At 38.5% G+C, this 22,157-nt stretch overlaps 1 protein-coding gene across 1 annotated transcript in view; it reads left to right on the top strand.

The window, feature by feature from the left end:
- LOC149145273 (kinesin-like protein KIN-7N) overlaps positions 1-22,157 on the top strand; it is a 178,707-nt gene that overhangs the window by 27,568 nt on the left and 128,982 nt on the right. The window contains exons 3-10 of the mRNA XM_089447508.1: positions 6,684-6,802; positions 6,969-7,082; positions 7,187-7,268; positions 7,407-7,474; positions 7,597-7,674; positions 7,816-7,961; positions 8,084-8,186; positions 8,273-8,353. Coding sequence (XP_089303634.1) covers positions 6,684-6,802; positions 6,969-7,082; positions 7,187-7,268; positions 7,407-7,474; positions 7,597-7,674; positions 7,816-7,961; positions 8,084-8,186; positions 8,273-8,353 — 791 coding nt within the window. The remainder of the gene's footprint in view (positions 1-6,683; positions 6,803-6,968; positions 7,083-7,186; positions 7,269-7,406; positions 7,475-7,596; positions 7,675-7,815; positions 7,962-8,083; positions 8,187-8,272; positions 8,354-22,157) is intronic.

Raw genomic sequence — 22,157 nt, 5'->3', positions numbered from 1 at the left:
TGATTGCTACATCCGTGTAGACTTCTACTTCAGCTATCCTTTTCAAGCTTCTATAATGAGCTCTTGCTTCAATCGTATGCTTCTCCCATGATACTATTTCCTAATATGATGCATCCTATCATACTTGTTGAAGTTTCTAAGTTTTCTTAGTTTAGAAACCCTTCATGCACTTTTTCTGATTTATTCCTACCTGCATGTTATTTTTCTTTAACAAATTATTTACAAAGTAAATACTGAAAATAAACACCAGTGCATGCTCAACATATTACAGATCAGTGACTAAAAGAAACAAGAACAAACACACCACATGACACCATTATTTTTGGACCAATGTCCTCGGAAAAACCCAATGCGGGAAAATCGATGCAATTATCTGAGGGTTTTCTTATTAAGCAATATCAGAGTACAATCTGGGTGTTGAAACTTGCCTACCCAACAGAGAATTTCCTTAGCAGCTATACCCATAGTTTTAAAAACCGGCCTAGCTAATCGGTTACTGGTCTAACCGGTCGGTTGGAATTGGAGCAAAAACCCGGTTTAGGAGGCTGGATGGCGATAAATGGGCCCTAACCGGTGCTAACGGCCGGTTTAGGACGAAACCGACCAGTTTAGGACGAAATCGGCCGGTTTAGGACAAAACCGGCCGGTTTGTGGTCAAATCGGCCGGTTTCGCCCTAAACCGGTTGGTTCCCTGCCATGCTCGCGGAGGACCCACACAACAACTTATCCAAGGTGGTTTAGGGTTTTTGGAGGGAAAGTAAGGGTCCTTTCCCTCCAAAAACACCCTCTCCAAGCCTTTAAGAGGCCCTTCTCCCTCTCATTTGTCTCACACATCTCATTTGGAGTGTTTGTGAGTTTGCTTGGGAGCTTGGAGAGTGTTGAGTTTTTGCTGGAGTAGTGGAACAATAGAGTTTAAGCTAAGTAGTAGTCATCATGCCTCCAAAAGCCAGAGATACTGCATGGGCTCATTGTGATATGATTGATGGCAAAATGATCTGCAAATATTGCCAAAAATCCATTGAAGGAGGGGGTATTAATAGGTTCAAGCAACACTTGGCTGGGATAGGAGGCCATGTAAAACCATGTGGAGCACCAAATGAAATAATAGGGCAGAATACCTTCAGAAGTTTGAGACTCAAGTCACTGAACCAATAGAGAAGTTTGTGACTGCAAAGTTTGGGAGTCGAGACTCAACCAACTGAGTTTGATCATGATGACTCATGAGAAGTTTCAAGTGATAATGTTGATCACTATTATCATATATGTAGACTTGAGTCTTGTAGTAGGCCACTGGCCCCATAGTTTGTAGGCTTTGTTTTTGCACTTTAGAGGCCATTTTGATCCTCATTGCTTATGTATTTTGTCAATGATATGTATTGCACTCGGTGCCATTTTGATATATTCACCTTTATATGGTATATAAATGAGTAATCTTTGCATATTTTGTCTCTATTGGCTTGGAATCATGGTTTTAAATCTTAAAAATAGTTTTTTCATTAAAAATTAATTATTTAATGTATTTTTCTAAAACCGGTTCGTTTAGACCTAACTAGTCTCGGTTCGACCGGTTCCGGTCGGTAACCTGGTTCATTAGGTGGACCGGTCTGGTCATCGGTTCCGGTTTTTAAAACATTGGCTATACCTCATAGTTTGAGAGAAGTATCCTGGTTGAAACTCCGGAAAACCCTTCCGGCAGTTCCTCAGCACAAAACTGCTCTGCAACCCCAGCGTCTGCCCAATCTGGATTGCGTCAGCCACTCCTAGCTTAGTGCTGGCCCTGCGTCAGCCACGCTGGCCCTTCTGGTGCTCTGAGCAACACTTGGCTGCCTCTGCGTGGCCCTTGCTAGCTCTGCATCACTCTCCTTGGCTGCTGCGCTTCTCTCCCGGCACAATCTCTGCCTTCTCTATTTCTCTATACTCAATGCCCCTCAGCTGCTCTCCCGATCACTGATTCTATCTCTCTTAGCAAACCCCGCTCTAGAGAATTAATGACTGATCACTCAGGTGTCTTCTCCAAGTGACCCTCAAGCCTCCTCTTATACTTTTCCTATTGACATATCAACGGCCAAGATTAAGTCCCTAATCAACCGCTAAGATTAGATTTGGATTTATCCATGTCTTTTGGACCATTCTAACACAGATTCATATTAATACACATTAATATTTTATTTTCCCTAAGTTTAGACTTAGGGCATCCATCAAAAATATTGATTATTTTAATATCTCCTGATCTGTTTAGAATCTGCCCAAACCCTTTCTGGGTATTGAAGATCTCATGTGCCACAACCTCTCCACCAAATTTCGTGGCTAGAGCACATCCGATGCCACCCCAAATCAACAATAGTTACAATGCTTCCTACCATGATAGCTATTATTTACAAAAGTGAAAAGAACTTAGTGAAGGAGATTATCTCAGTCATAGTAGAGATCTCTCACTAACTCCTTTGATTTCTTCTTTTCAAGTTCTTCCAATTCTTCTGCGATATGGGCTTCTTCCTTCCTCTTTTGTTTTTGTCCTTCTTGAGTTTAGGACAATTTCTCTTGTAGTGCCCATATTCATGACAGACATAGCATTGGATCTTCGACATATCCTTCTTATTGTTTTTCTGAGGACCAATCCTTCCAAACTTTCCTTTCTTCCTAGCCATGGCAAAAAATACTTGGATTTGTTCGTTTGATCCGACATCGCTTTTTGCCTTCAATTTTACACAATGACCAAAGTTCACTGAATGGGGTGGCTTCCTTTTTTCCAAAGATGCTAGATATGAAGTTGCCCCATTCCTCTGGAAGTGAACTGAGCATTATGGTGGTCATTTCTTTATCGGACATTATTTCTCCCAACTCTTGTAATTGGTCTCTTATTTTTGATACCTTGATAAAATATGGGGCTATTCCATCTTCCTTTGAGATCTTCATTTTGTACAACTCGTTCCTCGAAGATATCACTTCTCCTGCAGTACTTATGGAGAACAATTCTATTGACTTGTCATATATTTCTTTTTGATGTCTCCAACTGATACATAAGGTATGAGGGGATCCTTGATGGATTCAATGAAAATCCTTTGAGCCCTTACTTCCCCTTTCATATACTTTGCTAGAGCTTGAACTTCTTCCTTTGGAGGCTTAGTGATTGATCCCTTAACATGTTCAACGACTTCATTTTCTATGAGGATCAAATCTGTCCTCTTCTTCCATGCAAGAAAGTTTGATGACCCAACCAATTTGTTGCTTTCCTTGCAAAATGAAGTCATTTTGATAGCAGATTTAGTCATAAATATAAAGGTACTTACTTGTCAAGTGAAGATGCTTCTTGATGATAATATCTTCAACTTGATGCCTTCTTGATTTTGATGATGATGTTGATAATAGAAGATGTGTCCCTTCAAAAGTGGTCCCTCTTGATGATGATGTGAACAACTCTTCTTGCTTCCCTTGGATGTAGAGACTTCAAGATACTTCAATGAGTAGTCCTTCTTTAAGTGGAGGTAGGGTCCTATAGATCTTTTCTTTGTGATGATGATGTGAGCTTCTCAAGAATTCTTGAAGTGTATAACCCTTCTTTGGATGAGTTAGGGTTTTGAGGTCTTCTTTCTTTGAGATGTGATGATCCTTGAGATGAATGGTCCTTCTTGATGATTGATACTCTTGATGATATTCTTGTGCTTCGGCCCTTGAGTGTCCTTCTTTAAGCTGCCTTTCCTTGTCTTGTCACCTTAGCTTTGATACCATCTTGAGAAATCTAGGGGCAACTAGAGTAGATGATTTCTCTTACTTTAATAACTGTTTGTGATGTATTTTTACTTAACTTGATTAGTTTTCTTCTTTATACCATGTTGAGAAATATACGGGCAACTAGAGTAGATGATTTTTCTTACTTTGATAACTGCTTGTGATGTATTTTTACTTAAACATAATTAACTTTCTTCTTTCACTTGATTATTATTAGTATTCTCTTAATCAAACAACTACCAAATCATAAAGAACAATAAGACAAATGACACTAGATATAGATGATCAACCAAGGCCAAAACCTCTCCAACTAAGAGGAAAACCCACAAGAATTCTTCTCTTCTTATAGAACTTCAATTGACAAATTCTAGGACCTATGACCCTTGACGAAGACCTTCCAAGACCAAGTCAAACTTTTCATGCTTTTCGACATCTTTTGCAATTTCGATCCCTAGTTAATTCTTCAACAACTTCGACTTGCCAACCAAATTCTTCTGCAACTTCGAGCTGCCCAACAAATTCTTTTGTAGAAACCCTAGATCATGAACGAGAGGAGATTATGGTAGATTTTTCATGCTTTCTTCTTTGCTTGAGATGATTCTCTCTCCTAGAGAACTCGGCCTGTAAAGTATACCTCTTTGGTTCCCTAACTCGACCTCTGCAACTTGGTCTTTTTTGCTACAATAGATGACCCAGTTCCTTTGCATGCGTGGAGAGAATTGGCCCATAAACAATCCAAATATCTTGTCCTTTTCTTCTCCCTTCGTCCTTCTTTTCCTTGCACCATTTTCTCTCTTGTGATCGAACTTGTGTGAGTGAAGTGAGTGCTCCCGTCGAAGTCTCCCTTATATATAGGTCTTTCAGTTACATTTATATATAGTTCTTTCATTGGATCGAATTGCTCCTTTTAGGCTGACTTGTCCATGTTTGTAGGCCGACTTAATCTTTGCATTATGACGAGATCTTGGAAGGCCTTTTGACTCAAATAATTTTTTCTTTACAATATGTAACATGCCTAAATGGGTCTTCAATACATGAAAACAACTCAATTGACTTGTAGAATAAATAACAAGCCCTAGAAGCACTCAATGGGTCCTTGACCTAAAAACAAATTTCTCATGAGCATGAAACCCATGCCTAAAGAAAAACAATAATAAATTTATTTTTCTCATTACATTAGATACATAAAATCATGATTACATGTCTTTATGAAGACCGAACCTAGTTACATATTTCAACAATTTGTTGGTTGAAAAATAGTCACAAGGTGGATTTTCCCCTCAGAGCTCAATCTCAACAACATAAAAACTCAAAATGACCAAAAATAACCCGACTTGGATGCTTTAAATCGCAAAAACAAGCAGTAGGGAGATAATTGTGATTGACTTGTGATAATTTCAAACAGTGAAAAGATTGTGATAAATTCCGGTGATAATATTGGCAAGGGGCAATTTGGCGATTATATTGCATTAATTCTGATATTAACGTGATATGAGCAACACTGCTATTGACTTTTTAACCACTTTGCATTGGGAAGTGTGAATTGCCTTGGGAAAGTGTATAAATGTCATTGACTATGAAACTGCCATATCTGAGTAAAATCTGAGGGATACAACATCAAAGTGAGGGCCATGTATAGACTTGTTAGACTCAGGAAAGACATAGGTGAACTTGACATGGGTTGGACTAGCTTCTACACTAGCGATCACCTTCACAAAAGGAAGGCATCCTGAGTCCAGATATAAGCTCACGTAAGGACCTCCAATCCTATCCATGATGAAAGTAACCTGAAATGAAAAGGGGACTGGCCATGGTTTGACCATAACAAGACTAACTCAATATGATTTTGGCTTAGACGATTACAAAGGCCAAGTACTTATATGAACAGAACAAAGGCAAGGAGAATTTTCAGAAATCTTGGAGGGATAAGGAGGAAAATTCAGATTATAGAAAGAAGGGTTTCAAACCACCTTTCAAGAGAACTAGTCTGGAAAGATATGAAAAAAATCGTCATGCTCACATTAAAAAATAATATTTAGTCAGTGGTTGTCCTCATGTCAATTTGTTGCGGTTATTCAGCTTGTTCACATGCACACGTGCTACCATTTACTGGTCCATTAATTCACTTGGTGAATATGTTGAAGAGGTGGTTGAGCTTGAACATCCTTGTTTTTACCTTGATGAAGGTATTTGACTTCGAACTTGAGCATCCTTGCTATTTTGGGGAGAATCTCCACATATTATTACATTTGCATGCTGTAGGGATCACATGGCTACTGTAATTTTAATCCATAGATTTGGTCTCTTACTAATTTGAGAGTGGCACACTCTCCTTGTTAGATCATCCACAATTTGTAGATGGATTATGTCTGACAGGGTTATTACTTCTCCTGGAGGGCAGATTTTCTGAGCTCAAGGATTGTTATTTTTGGGAGGCAGTTGCAAGAACTTAGCACCACTCCCTAGGGCACACTTCTCTCTCTCATTTTATTTAATTATTTGATGGATATCTCTCCTAGGCATGCACCCTATGGTTTTTAACTCTGTCTAGGGTTCGAGATTAAAACTGTCGCGATGATAATTAGGCTATTTGAAGGAGAGATTGCTGTCAATATCGGAAATTTTTGTTGGAATGAAATTGATAAGGAAGCAAGATCCAAAATTTGCAATTATTCTGATGAAGACTGTACACTTTCTGAATTTGACACTATATGTTGCAGTGAAGCTCCTACTTTATTGCATTTACATAAGAATGTTTTAGACTAATAGCCCTAAAATGCTATGACTGTAATGAGGTCCCAGTGATCTGTTGGTTCTCATAGGCAATGATAGAATCAGCTTTTTATTTATTTTATTTAGTTTTTCTTTAGGTTTGGTGGATACTTGCTTTAAGCTTTTTTATTTAACAGCACCATTACTACGTTTTCATTTTGACATGGAATGGGTTGAAATAGGTACTGTATTTGCATATGGGCAAACCAGCAGTGGAAAGACATACACCATGCAGGGTTCGCAGGAAGACCTTGGTATCATTCGTTTGTCTGTCTACAATGTTTTTAAAAATATCCAGTCGGTAAGAGAATCTGTTACTGATATTCAGTTGATCACTATTATTTTAATTTGTTGGTCTGAGGCAAGTGCCAAGTGATTGATACCTGATTTCTTCAAATATATCTTTATCAATTTTAAACAGATATCTAGATGATAATTTTTGGATAACTTTTATTCATTATTAACAGATATCTGATCGAGAATTCTTAATTCGAGTTTCCTATCTGGAAATTTATAATGAAGAGATCAATGACCTCCTTGCTCCAGAGAACAAGAAACTCCAAGTCCATGAAAACTTAGAGGTAGGATTTATAGTAAATTGGCATTACCTTTTTGAGAAAGGTAGCTTTAATATAATTTAAAAGTTGTTTTTCAGAGTACAATGCTTACAATGGGGTGCCTCCAGCGTGGCATATTTGTTGCAGGTCTAAGAGAGGAAATTGTGAACACCCCAGATCAAGTTTTTGATCTCATTGGCCTAGGAGAAGGTAAGCTCAAATGATGTTTACCGGTCTTTGGAGGTGATAATTGTTTATATCCTTTTTTTCTCCTTCAGTTATATGTATGTATTGAAGAGTTTAATGCTTCCTTCAAATTTACTAAATGTGACTACTGTTTTTTCTTAGCACACCGACATGTTGGAGAGACAAACATGAATGTACGTAGTAGCAGGTCTCATACGATTTTTCGGATGGTGAGTTTGATTTGTTAACAATCAATGCCCTTTCTGTCTAATCTAGTGTTTCCTTGTTACTTTCTATGGTTTTATTTCATGTGTAATAGAATATTCCTGTAATTAGTATGAATGAACTTCAGGTTATTGAAAGCAGAGACAAGGATGCAGAGTTAGATGGAAGTTCATATAACAAGGATACTGTGAGAGTTTCTGTTCTGGTGAGGACACCAGTTGATTGTTTCCCATCTTAATTTCCATGAAATTGCCATGCATGTTTATAGTGAATGCTGATCTCTGTCATTGTATCTGGATTCTTTCCAAGTCTTTTTGTTTTTAAAATAGTGCTTGGTCTATTTTAGAATTTGGTTGATTTAGCTGGTTCTGAGCGAGTTGCAAAGACTGGAGCTGGTGGCGTCCGTCTTAAGGAAGGAACACACATTAACAAGAGTTTGATGAGTCTTGGTACTGTAATCAATAAACTGAGTGATGGTGGTGGAAAACAGAGGTACGATGATCAGTCATTAGTGATGGCTGTTCATTCTTCTCATTATTTAGCACATGAGTGCTTTGTATTTTGTTGTATGTTTAAGTTGATATACTCAAGCAAATGCTTTTTTGTTGGAGTAGAGGACATATTCCTTATCGTGATAGTAAGCTGACCCGCATCCTACAACCAGCTCTAGGTGGCAATGCCAAGACTGCTATCATCTGTACTATTGCACCTGAAGAGGTAAAAGTATCTTTGAACATGTTATAGGTATGAATTGCCATTATGACTGTATTCGCATCTCATACTTATGCTAATGTCTTATGTAGGTTCATGCAGATGAAACACGCGGGACCCTTCAATTTGCAAGCAGAGCTAAACGAGTCACAAATTGTGCTCAAGTGAATGAAGTAAAATTCCAATCCATATTGTTGTAAATTTAGAGGTGATCGCTTTGTATTAAAATAATTATTATATGATTTGATCTATAGTACTGGAAGTTACAAAAATTTGAAAAAAAAGTAGCTCTCTTTATGTTATGAAAGATATTACTATCCTGGCCGATTCATAACTATCACATGAGTCCTACATATGTGCAGCATCTACATTGTTAGAGGTTTTCTTTTCCACACCTAAAACAAATAACAAACAATAGGAAAATTCCTATTTAATCGACTACAGGGAATGTGATTATAAATGTAAAAAATTATTTCGATGACAGATTTTTTCACTATGGGTAAAGTTCTACAACTAGCTCACAAATCTTCACATGTGAATATTGTGCTTTTGTAACTGTCTAGTAGACATTGAAAGATAGTTCTCATGATTCCAAACATCACTATATAACTTCTGATACAATATGTCTCTCCTTACTGTCTCAAAAGCTATATTCTTTTTATAGGAACATCTGGGCTTAGTGCATGCGATGCAATTGGGCTTAGTACATGCAAATAGAGATGTTTCATGGATCATAATGACTTGAATTTATGTGAGGATTGAAGCCTCTTCACATTTGGGCTTATCACACATGTAATGTCCCCTATGTATTGATTGCTTATGGTGTTAGATTTTGTAGCTTAGACAGGTGTTCTAGTCTCAGGAGGTGTAATTGAGGCTAAGAACACAAGAGGATAACATATCTCTAAGCCCAACATATTTTTGTAAAGGAAAATGGCTTAATTAGATTATCAACCAGTTTTTAATTATTTTCCAAATTCTAACTTAGGAAAACAGGTTAATTAATCAGTATTAATTGAGACTAGTGGATTTCTATCTAGTGACTTTTAGAAAAGGTGATTGACAGAGTCAAAATGATCTTAGCCATTGATCGGGATTAGATCATGGCTGTTGAATTCTTAATGAGATATTATAAGAGGGAGTCGATGGGCATCTTGGAGACACATAATGATTGAGCAAGGGCGCAGTGATAGCATGGGAGTTGATACTAGCAAGGGTTTCAACAGTAATTGATCGAGAACAAATTTTCCGGAGCATATTCTTCATCTGAGAGTCTTCCAGCTTGTGAGATTCAAAGTGAGATTCTGCAATGGCGGAATTAATTTCCAGAGGGTCAATTTTTTTTAACTGTGTGAATTACCAGAGGAAGGATGATTTGCGAGAGAGGGGATGAATTTTCTAGAGAGGTTGATTTGCAGGAAGGCCTAATTTGTAAGAGGAGGCCGATTTTCCAGGAAGAAGACTGAGATTTTCCAGTTGTGTGAGTTTCCAGTGGAGGCCAAGTTTCTTTAGGCCACAAGTATGGGCCGAGTTAGTGCTGTACATGAGGGCCGAATTTATTCTAGAGGGTCGAATTGCTTCCCGAGGGCTGAATTGATTCTAGAGGGCTGAATTGCTTCCAGAGGGCTGATTTGATCTGCAGAAGTGAAGATTGATTTTTCCAGAGCTTTGCCATTTTACAACAAGCAATTTGTGTAATATTTCAATTATATATTTGCTGAAGAATAATCAAATACTCATCTGATGAACTGGCATTCTCAGTTCCTGTAAATTTTAATTGGTGAACATTGCAGTAGTGTTTTTATTCAGTATTTGCAGTAAATAATTCGTTGAGAGAAATAATCGTTAAAAGACAGGAGAATAATTACCAGTTATCTGCAATAAGTCTAGATCAGAGTTAGATCTGTAAATTTCACATGGTATTAGAGCATATATAAGGCACAAAAGCTTATTTGAGAAGCTCAGCGCAAGGTACAGGAGATAAATTGAGGGTTTATAAATCCTAGATCGAGTTGTTCTAAATGTACTTTGGGTTTGCTTAATTTTCAGATAAATGGCTTTGGTTGGTTTACGAGATTAGGATAGATTAGCGGGAGCATCTAAATTTGTCATATGGAAATCTAGAATCCTAGTAGTCTTGGAGCAAAATGGTCCAAAGGAATATGTGATCAGTATTGTAGCCAACTGACAGATGCAACATAGCTCCTCACTTACAAGAAGGAAGATTGCAAAAACAGCTGCATTATTTTGGATGGTGTCAAGGACCACATCGCGTGTCATATAATAGAAGAAGATAGAAGGAAGATGATGTGGCATGCATTTTGTAATCTCTATCAAGATTCTAGCGTGAACATGAAGTATATCTTGAGGGAGAAACTTCGAAGCACAAAACAAAGCAAGGGTGAGATTGTTGTATCTTACCTTACTAGTGTGAAATGTATCAAGGAAGAATTAGCAGGTGTTGGTGAGAAGATTGAGGATGATGAGTTCGCCAGCACAATCCTCAATGGGTTTTCTAAGCAATGGGATGTCTTTGTACAAGTTATTACAGGAAGACAAGATATCCCATCTTGGGAATGACTGTGGTTAGATTTTATCCAAGAAGAGCTTAGGAGTCTCGTTAGTGGCACCAGCAGCAGTAGCCAGAATGTTGAGGGAGAACAGGAAAACATAGCACCAGCAGCAGTAGCCAGAAGGTTGAGGGAGAACACGAAAACATAGCTCTTGTAGGGAAGAACAAAGCAAAGAAGGGATCCAACAAAGGGTCCAACTCTAAGGGGGGTAAGAAGAAGGACCTTTCAAAGGTCAAGTGTTATGGTTGTCACGAATTTGGCCACTATGTCAACAATTGCCCGCAAAGGAAGAAAGGTGACAAGAAGGGAAAGAAGTAGGCAACAGCTTCAACCAATGCATACGAGATTTCCAGCGAGATGGAACAAGAGTTTGCACTCATAGCTTGCTTGACTAGCTCAGCCTCACAGAGTGTGTGGTACATAGATAATGGGGCATCATTCCATATGACAGGAGTTATAGAGTACTTCTCCAACTACAAGGAGGAGAAAAGAAGATTCCAGATTGAGATGGGTAATATGTCCTAATGTTCTTCACTTGGGAGGGGTACAATTTGTTGAGAAATCTAGGGCATCAAGTATTAGGTGACTTCTCTTCAATTAATAACTGCTTGTGAGTGATTTTTATTTTTTTTTAGATTAAGATCTTCTTTGCTTGGGTTATTAGTGTTCTTCTTCATCAAACAACTACCAATGCATGGACATAAATATACAAGAGACAGAAAATGTAGGCTATCATCCAGGGCCAAAACCTCTCACTCTTTGAGAGGAAAACCCGCACAAATTCTTCTTATAGAGATTCCAATTGACGAATACCAAGACCAAGACCCTTGACCTATTTACCACTCCAAGACCAAGACACTAGTTCTCTTGACTGTCAACCTTATGCTCTTTTCCTCGTCTTCTCTTCCACTTCGACTTTCTTAGCACCGAGACATAGTTACAGTGGTAGCATCAAAACAAACTGTGGTTACACTGAGATTATCTCCTATCCGAGCACACTGAGATGGTCACTAAAACTGTGATAGCAACGAATTGTGGTTACACTGAGATGGCACCAAAACTGTAGTTACTGTAGTCATTATAACAACATTCGAATTATTCATTGTAATAGCATCTCACTACAATCTAAACTGTTTACTGAATATAACCTGTTTTATATATATATATATATCTGAATTGTTTGCTGTTATATATCCGAACTGTTCACTGTGATATATCCGAACTGTTCACTGTAATTAACCCGAGTTCCTGTACCCTTATCTGAGTTCCTTCACTGAATCTTGTCTCTGCAATTAGCCACCGAAATTTCAGAGATGATCCAAACTTTTTTTTTCTGTGGAATAGGCCGAGCTGCCTATTTATATTAGTCTGTCCATGTATATTAGCCGACATGACCATGTGAAGAGTTTTGTCTCCAATTTATGTGAGCCGACATGAGTTTTATATTTCATTTTCAAGTCAACTTGAAGAAGGATAACTTGTGCTTGTCTTGGTGGGCTACTTGACAATCCTATTGACTTATATATATTTGTAACATGCCCAAGAAGGGTTCTTCATACATGACATTGACTCTCTTTGACTTTTATGACTAGATGACAAATCTTAAAGGCTCATGATGGGAGCCATCTAAAAATAAAATTCCTTGCTCATGAAACCCATGAGACAAGCATTACAATAATAATTTTATTTTTCATCATTTACATAAAAACACAATTACACATGATTATGAAGACCGAACCTAGTTACTTTCCAACACTCCCTCTTAACTAGGGAGGTATTCATAATGGTACTTGGTCATTCTCAATCTAAAGAATTTCTCATAAGAAGAATCAAATTGGTAACCCATCTGTATAACATCATATCAACGAACATTGTCACATAGCAAGGCCTTGACTAACAACTCTATCTCTCCACGAGATCTGAGCACAATGCTGGTGAGACCAATGATTTATAGACACCCTCATCATTGTCTCTCCTAGAACATACCCCACTCGGGTTCTCAGGGTGTGTTCTACTAGGATTATTCTTATCTTGGATTCCTAGTCCTCAAAGAATTTTGGTCCTTAACGACTACTCTTATGTTGGATGCCCTAATACATCCTCAAAGAGCATTGGATGCCAGATGCTTACCCAATCTTCCATTTTGTCTTCCCAAGTGAAGACAAGATTGATGTGCCTATTTCTCCCTTTTAATTAGGGAGGACATATCTATTCCAATAAAGGAATGTACTCATTCCTACAGAAGGAATGTACCTAAGCTCCCTCTTGGCCTAGGATTTTTCCAAGTTTCTTCCAAGTAAGAAACTTGTTTTCAAGCTCCTTCCTAATTAGGGACCTATAGTAGCTCCTCAGGTGGAGATAATGTTAGAATTTCTAAGTCTGACTGTTAGAAACCCGTCATGTACTTTACTGATTTATTCCTACCTACTTGTTTTGTTAATTAACAAGTTATTTACCATGTAAATACTGGAAATAAATACAAGTACATGCTCAACACATTACAAATCATCAACTGAAGGAAACAAAACAAGCACACAAGTGACACCGTTGTTTTTGGACCAATGTCCCCGGAAAAACCCAATGCTGGAAAACCGGTGTAGCTATTTGAGGGTTTTATTATTATGCAGTTTCTGAATACAATCTGGGTGCCAAAACCGGCTCACCCAACAGAGAATAATCTCGGCAGTAGTACCTCTTAGTCGGAGACAAATGTTCCAGCTGAAACCCTGGATAATCACTTCGGTAGCTTCACAACTCCAATCTGCCCCACGAAACCCCAACGTCAGCCTCTAGGGACAACGTCAACCCTTTCTAGCCCAACGTCACTCTGGCTTGGCCTGCGTCAGCCTCTGGAGGCATTGCGTGAGCCCTCTGGCCCTCTACGTCACCCACGCTGGCCCTCTGAGGCACTACGCAACTCCTGGCTGTCTCTGCGTGAGCCCTGGCTGGCTCTGCGTGAACCCCTGGCTGGTTCTGTGTCCCTCACTCTCGGCTACTGCGCTGATCCTCTTGGTGCTATCTCTACCTCTCTAGTTCTGTATCCACTGCCCCTTAGCTGCAACTCTGATCACTCTCTCGACTTCTTCACCAAACCCAGCCCCAGAAAGTCGAAATATTGATCCATTCGGTGTGTTCTCCAAGTGATACTCAACCCTCCTCTTATACTTTTCTTGTTCACAAATCAACGGTTGAGATTAAGTCCCTATTCAACGGTTAAGATTATATCTGGCTTGATCCAAGACTTTTGGACCATTTTAACATAGTTTTATATTAATTCACATTAATATTTTATTTTCGCTCAGTTTAGACTTAGGGACTCCATTAAAATTATTAATTATTTTAATATCTCCCAAACTGTTTAGAATCTGCCCAAACCCTTTCTGGGTATTGGAGATCTCATGTGCCTTAGCCTCTCCACCAATTTTCGTGGCTAGAGCACATCCGATGCTACCCCAATTCAACAGATAATTGGACAACCAACTGCTTGAAGAACTCCTCCTCACGATGTCATGATATTCTTTTAGTTATTTAGGAGTCTTCATGTTTGGGACTTCTACATAGGACACTGATCATCCATCACTTTCATCCATGACTCAACCATGTTATCATCATAAAGTGATCCATGAGTCCATATCTGGCCTTCCTAAATGATATGCTGCTTTCTTCATGCCATGTTTACTTAAGGATCTTTCATCCTACTACATGAGCATTGGTGGTCGAAGACACCCATAGATCTTCCCTTGGTAGCCTTGCATAAACCCATCCAAATATTTGTTCAAAAATCAAGGGATGAACATTAAAAATACCATGACCTTTGTGATGGTCTTTCATCATGACATCTTCTAGTTTGCATCAGCATCGACACATCTCCCAAAGATGTATTTTGTCAAGGGTCTCTTTCCTTTTCGGACTCCATTAGAGTCTTCATATCTTCCATGGAGATATCCTAGTCAAATTTGCTTAGTATTTTGGATGTTGATTGTCTTTATCATGGTTGCATATTCCATGATCTCTTCCTTCCTTTCTTCACACACTTCATTCCCAGGAGCTTTCAGAGTTACTCAATTGTAGTCAACCACCTCATACTTCACACGAAAACATATTATGTTGATTTCATCTAGTGAATGTGTGACCCATGCATTCCTGCATCCCTCTGAGGGAGGAGATCCTTCCTTTTGATCATGCTCTTAAGATAAAGCATTGGCTCATGATATTTGCAACCATAGGACATGATTTCCACAATATCAAATGTAAGCATACATACCTCATTTTTCCTTTGGGTCATCCAAACTTCTTGCAGTAGCTTCCTTGATTGAAAGAGCTTCAATTCCTTGCTCTGCTTCACTTTTATGTCATCATACCATCATTCCATGAATTCCACAAGTTTTGAATTCTTGATGAAACACTTGCTTCCCCTCATGATTGGCGAACCTTTCAATGAAGATTCCATCAGAGAATCTTGAGGATCTAAAGTATCCACATTAGATGTATGATGAACCTTGTACTAGACGACCTTGCCACTTATGTTCCCAAAGAGTTTCCGAAGAGCTATATCCTTGACTTCCATAGATTCTAACCATCTTTCATGCTCTTCTATGATGATGTCTCGAGCTCTTTCTTTCAATGCTTCTATGATGCCTTGATGCATCCCTTTTAGTGAAATATGATGGCCATATCTTACAACAGAAGACTTAGGAGCTTGAAAAGAACTTGCGTGAGGAAGACTATCTCAATAGTGGAGATCTATTACTTCCTCCTTCTTGAATTTCTTCTTTTCAACTTCCTCCACTTCCTTAGTAATGTGAGCTTCTTCTCTTCTTCTTTTTGTTATTGTCCTTCTTGTTCTTAGGACAATCTCCTTTTTAGTGTCCATATTCTTGACACCCATAACATTGGATTTTAACCATGTTCTTTTTCTTTTCCTGAGGACCAAAATTTCCAAATTACCCTTTCTTCTTGTCATTGCAGCATAAGCTTGATTTTGCTCGCTTGCTCCCACATCAGATTTGGCCTTTAGTCTAGATTCTTCAATCTTGCAGAGTGACGATAGATCTTGGAATGGAATAGCTTCTTTCTTCCCATAGACACTTTAAGTGAAGTTACCCCACTCCTTTGGTAGTGCATTTAATACAACTATAGTCATCTCACTATCAGGCATGAATTCTTCGAGACCTTGTAGTTGATCCCGGACATTAGATATCCTCATAAAGTATGAGGCTATTCTATTTTCCCTAGACATCTTCAGCTTGTAGAGTTCTTGCCTTAATGAGATGACTTCAATAACAGTGCTTATGGAATACAACTCTACTAGTTTGTTATAGATTTCTTTTGAAGTTTCGAGTTTAGATACATATTGGATGAGGGGATCCTTGATGGATTCTATGAGAATCTTTTGAGCCCTAACTTCGCCTTTCATATACTTGGCAAGACCTTGAGCATCTCCCTCTCCTGGTTTTGTGATAGATCCTTTGATATGATCCATGACCTCATTCTCAATGAGATTTAGATATGTCCTTTTCTTCCATGCAAGATAGTTTGAAGCCCCAACCAATTTGTTGCTTCCTTGAAAAAAGACATTTTGACAGATTAAGATAAGGTCATTTACTTACTTGATAGGATGCTCCTTTCTCCTTGCTACTTCTTTGATGTTGATGATGATATAGAGGATAGAAAACTTCTCCTTGATGAAGGTAGTTTTCTTCAAGAATGATCCTTGATCCCACAAGGAGTGAGATGACACCGCCTTTTGATCTAGCTTCTCTAGGAAGGAACTTGATGTATAAGTTCTTCAACTTGAGTAGGGTCTTTGTGGTCTCTTGAGATGTCTTGAGGGTTCCACCAACTTCTTTGTAGGCTTCTTCTTTGGTTATGATGCTTCCTTTGTAGATCTTGACTTCACGATGATCTTTGCTTTGATGCCTTCCTTGAAACTTGATCCTTATGTGTCTCTTGATTAGATGTCCTTTCTTGACTTTGTTACCTTAGCTCTGATACCGTGTTGAGAAATCTACGACATCAAGTATTAGGTGATTTCTCTTCAATTAGTAACTGCTTGTGAGTGATTTTTACTTCTTTAGATTAATATCTTCTTTACTTAGGTTATTAGTGTTCTTCTTCATCAAACATCTACCAATGCATGAACATAAATAAACAAGAGACACAAAATGTAGGATATCATCCACGGCAAAAATCTCTCACTCTTTGAGAGGAAACTTCATACAAATTCTTCTTATAGATATTTCAATTGACAAATACCAAGACCAAGACCCTTGACTTATTTGCCACTCCACTCCAAGACCAAGACACTAGTTCTCTTGACTGTCAACCTTTTGCTCTTTTCCTCTTCTTGACTTCTCTTACACTTTGACCTTCTTAGCACTGAGACATATTTGCAGTGGTAGCATCAAAACGAATTGTGGTTACAGTGAGATTATCTCCTATCCCAGCACACTGAGATGGTCACCAAAACTATGATAGCAACAAATTGTGGTTACACTGAGATGGCATCGAAATTGCGATTACTGTAGTCAGTATCACAACATTCGAATTATTCACTGTAATAGCATCTCCTTGCAATTCGAACTGTTTACTGAATATAACGTGTTTTATATATATATATATATATCTAAATTGTTCACTTTAATTAACCCGAGTTCCTGTAACCTTATCCAAGTTTCTTCACCGAATCTTGTTTGTGCAATTAGCCACCGAAATTTCAGAGATGATTCGATTTTTTGTTGTTGTTGTTGTGTGGAATAGGCTGAGCTGCCTATTTATAGTAGTCTGTCCATGTATATTAGCCGACATGACCATGTGAAGAGTTTTGTCTCCAATTTAGGTGAGCCGACACGAGTTTTATATTTCATCTTGAAGCGGACTTGAAGAAGGATAACTTGTGCTTGTCTTGGAGGGCTACTTGACAATCCTATTGACTTATATACATTTGTAACATGCCCAAGAAGGGTTCTTCATACATGACATTGACTCTCTTTGACTTTTATGATTAGATGACAAATCCCAAAGGCTCACAATGGGAGCCATCTAAAAGTAAAATTCCTTGCTCATGAAACCCATGAGACAAGCATTACAATAATACTTTTATTTTCATCATTTACATAAAATCACAATTACACATGTCATTATGAAGATAGAAACTAGTTACTTTCCAATACAATCTTATTTCAGAGGGACTCTGACAAGCCTAATCCAATCCATGATGTGTTGCATGTGCCAGGAATGGGAATGAACATGATTTTCGTTTCTATACTTAAGGATCAATAATGTGCAGTGTTCAGAGATAGAAAGGTAGTGCATTGATCGTGTTGTATAGTGGTCAGTTGGAACAACGATGTGTAGTGATCAATTAGAGCAGTATTGTGCAAGATACTCATATTCAACAATACAACATTACCTTCTATCCAACATTCTTATATTCATTTAGAGCATAGGGGGGTGCAGTCTGAAAAATTGTGAAACGTGGTCCACCTGTTGATTAGGGTGGCAGGGTGGTGCAAGGCAGGTGGTTGGAGTCACCTTCAGGTTGTGGCCTGAAAACACTTCTTGGTGACAAGATGGTGCTAGCGCAGGTCGTAGCCTGCACAGGACGTTGTGGTGTCCTTTTAGTTGGATCTCATAAATTATAGGGCAATGAAGCATCCTTTCGACAACATTTGGTAAATAGGGTGTTGGGGCACTAGTTAGGTTGTGGCATGACTTACAGGGTGTTGGGGCATCCTTTTGGTTGCAGTAAGTTATTGGGTGTATGAGTATCTTATAGGTTGTAGCGTGTGAATTAGGGGGTTGACGCCTCTCTCAGTTGTAGCTGGAAATCTTGATGTAATCACTTTTCTTTAAAAGGAGAAGAAGACAATTACTAAGAAGCGTTTAATGGTTTTTGACCTGGAGGGGGTTTTCCACCTAAAATTTTTTGTTTCCACTGTTTTATCTTCTACATTGTTGTATGGTCTTGTATACTATTGTTATATGTTTATGATTATCTGAAAATAATAACTGAAGATTAACTAACGCTCTGAAAAAGCTTAAAAGTGGTAATTGCTAAGAAATAATGATTCACCCCCCCTCAATATTTCCAACGTCCAAACCATTTATACACATCAACAAAAGTTCTCATTTATATAGCATGTAAGGGTGCACATAACCAAAATAACATTGTGTCCAATCCATCCCTGAACCGAAAATACATCAACAAATCGGCTCTAGATGCACTCCATGTTAATTTTAGGTAACATGTTCTTTACTTAGGACAATTACTTACAATAATCCATATTAGCCCATTCATTAATCCATTAGCAATCACAATAATCATTATCATATTCATAGTAACTGATGAAAGAACATATACAACAAATGCAGGGGACAAGCCAAGACAAGAGGACACAATAAGATGGCTCAAGCCAGGGAAAAACCCCAATATGGGGAAAACCCTTGATTAATTCTTCTTATTATTAGTATCAAATGTTCAATAGAGGGAGAGTACAATACTTGCCAACGAGGAGATCCAATGTCATTTCCCTAGGCAAGTAGATGGCCTAATCAAAGGCTGTAATTATGGCATTTTGCCATAATGATCAGATAGTACCTTGCAAAAGCGAGGTCTCGTTAGGGCTTCTTGTAAATCACCACTGTCCCACTCAATTGTTCCAAAAGCCCTCATCTCAATTGCAACTTTTCTTCGCAAACGTGATGGTGCTCTTTGTTGGTTGGACAAAACCCTTGATAGGTTTCTTGGCCTCTTAATTTGTGATGGTGAATGCCCGCGACCCTTTCTAAAGCAACAGATATGTAGTGCAACCTTACTAGGAGGGAGTTTTTGCCTCTCATTGTCCACAAGCCAACCCACAAATTCGGCCTACATTTCTGCTCTTGAAATGAGACCTGCAATAATGAATTTTCCCATACAAAGAGACCAGAATTCTCGTCAAGACCAACGACTGACCTATTTGAAGCATCTTGGCCTAGTTGCAGACGTAGTACCCGAAAACAAGATCCCTTCGTCCTCCTAGAGCACGACTACCTTAGACATGCATTGGAACCCTTGGATATGTCAAAATGAGGTGGTAGGACACCTCTATATATACAAATTGGTGAGGGTCAAGGGAGATGACATTTAGGCATTATGAGCCTACATGGAGGTGAAGCCAACCTTGATAGTTTAGATATGAGTGGGCATAAATTCAAAAACCCATATGTCCTTATCCAAATTTGATGATCTTTAGGTCGATTTTGGTCCTCTCGAAAAGAGGAATTCAATGCCATAATTATCTTCTTCAAAAGACCTTCCTAAAGTGGAATTTGGCCCTAGTTGCCAATTTTAACACTCCAACATCCAAAAAAGATCATGCTACAACAAATACCTATATATCATCAAAATCATTGCCTATATTGGGATCTTCGTCATCAATATAACCCTCTAAATATTAAAATATGATAGAAAAACATAGCACGTCGAGTCAAGATTTTGTTTGAGTGATGAGTACATTTTTCGTAGAGTCATGATAGAGGAGTTCAACAACCAATGCCACTAACACCAAAGTACATAGAGAGATTGGTGCTCTTTATTAAATACTAGTTCCTTACCCTCGTACATGACAAAATCCAATGGAAATTTTGCAATCTCGACAATACTGAAATCCAGAAAAAATTTGAAGTGCTAGATTTTGAATGAAATCTCAAATTCTACTTTCTTTGTATGAAATCCAACGAGGTTGGAACCTCTCTAAAATATTTTGAGTCATTCCTTGGTATTGTTAAAAATTTAAGTAAAGGGTTGGAAATGAAGAATTAAGGAGAATGTCACTTTTCCTTTAGGAATCTAACATTACCTTGAATTGCATAGCAATAATATTACCATAGGCTTGAATATTAGGCTGGCCTAGGGGAGAATTAGAAGTGGGCCAACCATTTGAAGTTTTATTTATTTTATTATTATTATTATTCTTTTACGTTGACACAGGAAGGTAGAAACTGCACGAAATTGGTTTCGAACCAGACGGTTCGCTGGTTTTGAGGCCTTGTTCGGACCAATTTTTGGCAAAAAATGGCCAGACCGACCAATTCCACTGGTTATGGGCCGATTTAATAACATTGGCAAAGGCATGCATTACTGCGGTGTGTATTCAAAACAGGGTCCCACATAAGGTGTTGGGAAAAATGGCACCAAAGGAAGCGTTTACAGGGAAGAAGCCATATGTTAGCCACCTCAAAATATTTGGCTGCATGGATTATTGTCACATTCCGAGGGAAAGCCATTCCAAGGTGGATACAACTGCAGAGAAGGGTTACCTTGTTGGGTACTGTGAGACTTCAAATGCATACCAGATATTTATTCCAGGCACCAGGAGGATATTATGAAGAGAAATATTCCGTTCATGGAGGACAAGGCATATCAGAGGTCTATACGTTTGCTAACATCAGTTTATCATAATGAGCAACAGACAAAAGCTCCAAGGGTAAAAGAACATAATCAGGGACATGATGGTATGAGTACTATTACTAGTACGAGCACAGGCTCAAGTACAAGTGTTCTAGAGATTTCGTAGAACATGGAGTAGCAGATTCAACAGATTCGAGAGACGCATCAGGAGCATGCGGAAGTTCAAATTCCACATTGTACAGTTGGCAGGAGGAAGCGAGAGGTTCAACAGACACTCAGGTATGCTTAGGAAAATGTGTGGCCTCCTCAGACGGGCATAAGAGAGCGGAGACAACCATACAGGTACACTGGCTACATGTTAATTTTAGGTATGTTCTATGCTGAGATTTCTAGCCAAGAAATTCGATTTTCCTAGTTGTAGAGTAGTAGTAGGAACTAGTAGATCTGCACATTCCAGGAGGGAGTGCATGTTAATTTTAGGTATGTTCTATGCTTATAGCAATTTATTTCAATTTTCACAGTTAGCTCAATATCTTTTCCAGATTAGCAATCACATCAGCATTAAAATAAACTGCAGATAGAACATAAACATAAATCGTAGAAAACAAGCCAAGACAAGAGGACACAAGATGTGGCACTAGCCAGGAACAAACCCCAATGTGGGTAAACCCTTGATCAATTCTTCTTATGTTTTTTAACAGTTCAACAGAGAGAGAGATAGTACATATACATCAAAAGTCAACTTTTTGACTTATCAAAATAAGAGCAAAGATCTTCTCTATGAAGATAACAGATGAGGTGGCTGATCTGAACTCAGGTGAAGGCATACTGGATTCTCCAAAGTGATTCCATCACCATGCTGCACCTATCACTGTGTTGCACCTCATCATCATGTTGTACCCGACACTGTGCTGCACCCAATCACTATGTTGCATCCTTCATGTTGCACTGTCGTGCCCTTCGTTGCACTATGCATACTGCAATACATCATCATCATGCTGTTGCAATATA

This window comes from Pinus tabuliformis, chromosome X (assembly GCF_031772625.1).
Source record: "Pinus tabuliformis cultivar Carrire ecotype Pingquan chromosome X, CPIR1, whole genome shotgun sequence".
Lineage (NCBI taxonomy): Eukaryota > Viridiplantae > Streptophyta > Pinopsida > Pinales > Pinaceae > Pinus > Pinus tabuliformis.
The sequence above is the reverse complement of the archived record's forward strand: the minus strand, read 5'-3'. Positions and strand labels throughout refer to the sequence as shown.